Below are 4,302 nucleotides of genomic sequence, written 5' to 3'. Positions count from 1 at the left end.
TACCGCGCGCCGTGGGGCGGCGCCGTGGGGCGGTGCCGGGGGGGGTTACGGGCTCCCGTGGGGTGCCGTGGGGCGCCGTGGGGGTGCTATGGGGCGCCGTGGGGCGGTGCCGGGGGGTGTTACGGGCTCCCGCCGGGTGCTCTAGGGCCCCGTGGGGCGCTGTGGGGTGCTATGGGGCGCTGTGGGGCGGTGCCGGGGGGGGTTACGGGCTCCCGCCGGGTGCTGTGGGGTGCCGCGGGGCGCCGTGTGGGTGCTATGGGGCGCTGTGGGGTGTTACGGGCTCCCGCCGGGTGCTCTAGGGCCCCGTGGGGCGCTGTGGGGTGCTATGGGGCGCTGTGGGGCGGTGCCGTGGGGTGTTACGGGCTCCCGCCGGGTGCTCTAGGGCCCCGTGGGGCGCTGTGGGGTGCTATGGGGCGCTGTGGGGCGGTGCCGGGGGGGGTTACGGGCTCCCACCGGGTGCTCTAGGGCCCCATGGGGTGCTATGGGGCGCCGTGGGGCGGTGCCGGGGGGGGTTATGGGCTGCCGCCGGGTGCTCTAGGGCCCTGTGGGGTGCTATGGGGCACCGTGGGGCGGTGCCGGGGGGTGTTACGGGCTCCCGCTGGGTGCTCTAGGGCCCTGTGGGGTGCTATGGGGCGCTGTGGGGCGGTGCCGTGGGGTGTTACGGGTTCCCACAGGGTGCTGTGGGGTGTTGGGGGGTGCCATGGGGTGCCGTGGGGTGCTGTGGGGCACCGTGGGGCAGTGCCATGGGGTGTTATGGGCTCCCGCTGGGTGCTCTAGGGCCCTGTGGGGTGCCATGGGGTGCTGGGGGGTGCCGTGGGGCGCTGTGGGTTGACATGGGGGTGCTATGGGGCACCGTAGGGCGCCGTGGGGCAGTGCCATGGGGTGTTACGGGGTCCCATGGGGTGCTCTAGGGCCCTGTCGGGTGCCGTGGGGCGCTGTGGGTCGCCATGGGGGCACTGTGGGGTGCTATGGGGCGCCGTGGGGCAGTGCCACGGGGTGTTACGGGCTCCCACGGGGTGCTGTGGGGTGCCGTGGGGCGCTGTGGGTCGCCATGGGGCGCTGTGGGTCGCCATGGGGTCACTATGGGGTGCTATGGGGCACCGCAGGGTGCTGTGGGGCAGTGCTCTGGGGTGTTACGAGGTCCGATGGGGGGCTGTGGGTCACCGTGGGGTGCTTTGGGGTCCCATAGGGTGCTATAGGGCCCCATGGGGCGCTGTGGGGCAGGGCTATGGGGTGTTACAGGCTGCCGTGGGGTGCTGTAGGGTTCCGTGGGGCGCTGTGGGGCGCTATGGGGCGGTGCTATGGGGCACCACGGGGCGCGTGGGGCTGCCCTAGGGTGCTCTAGAACGCGACGGGGCAGCGCGGGGTGCTACGGGGCAGCGCCGTGGGGCGCTCCAGGGCACGGTGGGGGGCCGTGGGGCGGCCCCCTCAGCGCCGCCCCCCTCTCTGCCCCCCAAGTACGCCTCGGTGGAGGAGGCGGTGGCCACCCGCAACGCCCTGCACGGGGTCAAGTGGCCCCAGTCCAACCCCAAGGTGCTGGCGGCCGACTTCGCCGAGCAGGAGGAGGTACCGCGCCGTGGGGCGGCGCCGGGGGGGCCGGGGGGCGGTTACGGGGCTGGGGGAGCGGAATAAGGGGGGTTGGGGGGGATCTGTGGGGCGGGAGGAGGATGGGGGGGGGGGTCTGTGGGGCTGGGGGAGGACTTGGGAGTCCCGGGGGACACTTGTGGGGCGCAGCTGTGGGTCCTGGGGTGAGGTGTGGGGTCGGGGGGGGCGGTCGTGGGGCAGGGGCGGGACTTGGGGGTCTTGGGGAGCACTTGTGGGGCAGGAGGGGCGCTTGTGGGGCGCAGTTGTGGGGCTGGGGGTGAGGTATGGGGGTCGGGGGGGAGCACTTGTGGGGCAGGGGGGCGCTTGTGGGGCAGGAGGGGCGCTTGTGGGGCGCAGTTGTGGGTCGGGGGCTGACGTGGGGGTCAGGGGTGAGCACTTGTGGGGCAGGGGGGCACTTGTGGGTCCGGGGGGGAGCAGTTGTGGGTCGGGGGGGCACTTCTGGGGCAGGAGGGGCGCTTGTGGGGCACAGTTGTGGGTCCAGGGGGGAGCAGTTGTGGGTCGGGGGGGCACTTCTGGGGCAGGAGGGGCACTTGTGGGGCACAGTTGTGGGTCGGGGGCTGACGTGTGGGGGTCGGGGGGGAGCACTTGTGGGGCAGGGGCAGCACTTGTGGGTCGGGGGGTGAGGTATGCGGGTCGGGGGGGAGCACTTGTGGGTCGGGGGGGGACTTGTGGGTCTTGGGAGCACTTGTGGGGCAGGAGGGGCGCTTGTGGGGCGCAGTTGTGGGTCTGGGGGTGAGGTATGGGGGTCGGGGGGGAGCACTTGTGGGGCAGGGGCAGCACTTGTGGGTCGGGGGGGAGCACTTGTGGGTCGGGGGGGGCACTTGTGGGGCAGGAGGGGCGCTTGTGGGGCGCAGCTGTGGGTCGGGGCTGACGTGTGGGTCCCGTGTGTCCCCCCCCCCCCCCCCCAGCTGGATTTCCACCGGGGGCTGCTGCCCGACCGGCCCGAGGGGGGGGGAGGAGCCTCCGTCGGGGGCGTGTCCCGCGGGGGCGGGGCGCGGGGCGTGCCCCCCGGCGGGGGGCGTGTCCTCGGGCGGCCGCGCCCCCCGGGAGGCGGAGCGGGCGCAGTGGGCGGAGCGCGAGCGGGAGATGGAGCGGCGGGAGCGGACGCGGGGGGAGCGCGAGTGGGACCGCGACAAGGGGCCCCCCCGCTCCCCCAGCCCCTCCCCCCCCGCGCCCCGCCCCCCCGGACACGCCCCCCGCGAGCCCCGCCCCCGGCACCGCCCCCCCGACAAGGAGAGGGGGCGGGGCTCCCGCGAGGCCCGCCCCGACAAGAAAGGTAGGCGGGGGCTACTATGGGGGGGGGTGTGGTGATGGGGAAGGGGAGGGGCTAGGCGAGGGGGCGGAGCCGTGGGCGTGGTCACAGGCAATGGACCGCGGAGGGGGCGGGGGCAGGTGGTGGGCGGAGTTGATGGCCAGGGTGGGCGGGGTTAAAGGCCCCCACCCCCCCGGGTGGGGGTGGGTGGGGGCGTGTCCGCGTCTAACCCCGCCCACCCCGTGGCTCCTCCCCCCCCCCATAGAGAAGCCCCCCGAGGAGCCGCCGGCCAAGCTATTGGACGATCTCTTCCGCAAGACCAAGGCGGCGCCCTGCATCTATTGGCTGCCCCTCACCGACACCCAGGTGGGCGGGGCCGGGCGGGGGCGGGGCTTCTCGGCGGGGCGGGGCTGCTCTGTGGGGGGGCGGGGTTGCTCTGGGGGGGCGGGGCTGCTCTGGGGGGGCGGGGCTGCTCTGTGAGGGGGCGGGGTTGCTCTGTGAGGGGGCGGGGCTGCTCTGTGGGGGGCGGGGTTGCTCTGTGGGGGGGCGGGGTTGCTCTGTGTGGGCGGGGCTTTGCTCCAAGGCATTGGGGGGGGGGTGGTGGCTTGACCCCAAGGGAGGGGGGGGGGGGAGGGTTAAGGGGGGGTGTGGCTTAAGGGGGCGTGGCTGTCCCCGCCCCCCCGCCTTAGCCCCGCCCCCGTCCCCGCCCCGGCAGTTCGTGCAGAAGCAGGCGGAGCGGGCGGCGCGGGCGCGGGAGCGGGAGCGGCGTCGCAAGGAGCAGGAGGAGGAGGAGCAGCGGCAGCGGGGGGGGGGAGGGGGGGGGGAGGAGGAGGTGGGGGGGGAGGGGGAGGGGGAGGGGGAGCCGCCCTTCCTCCCCCGCCCTCCTCCTCCTCCTCCTCCTCCTCCTCCCGCGACAAACGGGGGGGGGGAGCCGCCGCCGCCGCCGCCGCCTCCGCCTCCTCCTCCTCCTCCTCCTCCGCCCCCCGAGAACGCGGGGTCCCCCCCCGGCGGGGGCGGGGGCGGCGGGGCCGTGCCCCCCGCCCCCGGCTCTTCGGAGCGCGGCCATCGGGAGCATCACCGCGACCACCGGCGGGGGGACAAACGCCGCAGCCGCAGCCGCAGCCGCAGCACCCCCGTGCGGGACCGGGGCGGGCGGCGCTGACAGCCCCCCCCCCCCCCCCCAAACCACCCACCCCACCCCCCAAAAACACCCCCCCACACCAAACCAGACACCACCCCCACCCCCCACCCCCAGCGCTGTTTTGGGGGGAGCCGCCCCGGCGCAGGGCGGGGGTGGGGGGGGAATAAATGGCCGACGGCGTTTGTAGCTTCAGGGGTCCTGTGGCTCCCCCCCCCCGGGGGGGGGGATTTGGGGGGGGTTATGGGGCTGGGGGTGGGGTTATGGGGGGGATTGGGGGAGGTTATGGGGGGGTTGGGGGGGGATT

The 4,302-nt window shown here is 75.4% G+C and overlaps 1 protein-coding gene across 1 annotated transcript; it reads left to right on the top strand.

Moving 5' to 3' along the window:
• Positions 1 to 1,458: 1,458 nt before the first annotated feature.
• LOC142403108 (apoptotic chromatin condensation inducer in the nucleus-like) lies at positions 1,459 to 4,049 on the top strand (the record flags this gene model as incomplete). Its single annotated transcript, XM_075489271.1, has 5 exons — positions 1,459 to 1,566; positions 1,826 to 1,866; positions 2,514 to 2,881; positions 3,123 to 3,223; positions 3,573 to 4,049. Coding segments are annotated over 5 exons (1,065 nt in total), but the record flags the coding sequence as incomplete, so codon positions are not given.
• Between the last annotated feature and the right edge of the window lie 253 nt (positions 4,050 to 4,302).

The sequence above is a fragment of the Mycteria americana genome, unplaced genomic scaffold (assembly GCF_035582795.1).
Source record: "Mycteria americana isolate JAX WOST 10 ecotype Jacksonville Zoo and Gardens unplaced genomic scaffold, USCA_MyAme_1.0 Scaffold_107, whole genome shotgun sequence".
NCBI lineage: Eukaryota > Metazoa > Chordata > Aves > Ciconiiformes > Ciconiidae > Mycteria > Mycteria americana.
This window is presented reverse-complemented; position numbering and strand designations above follow the sequence as displayed.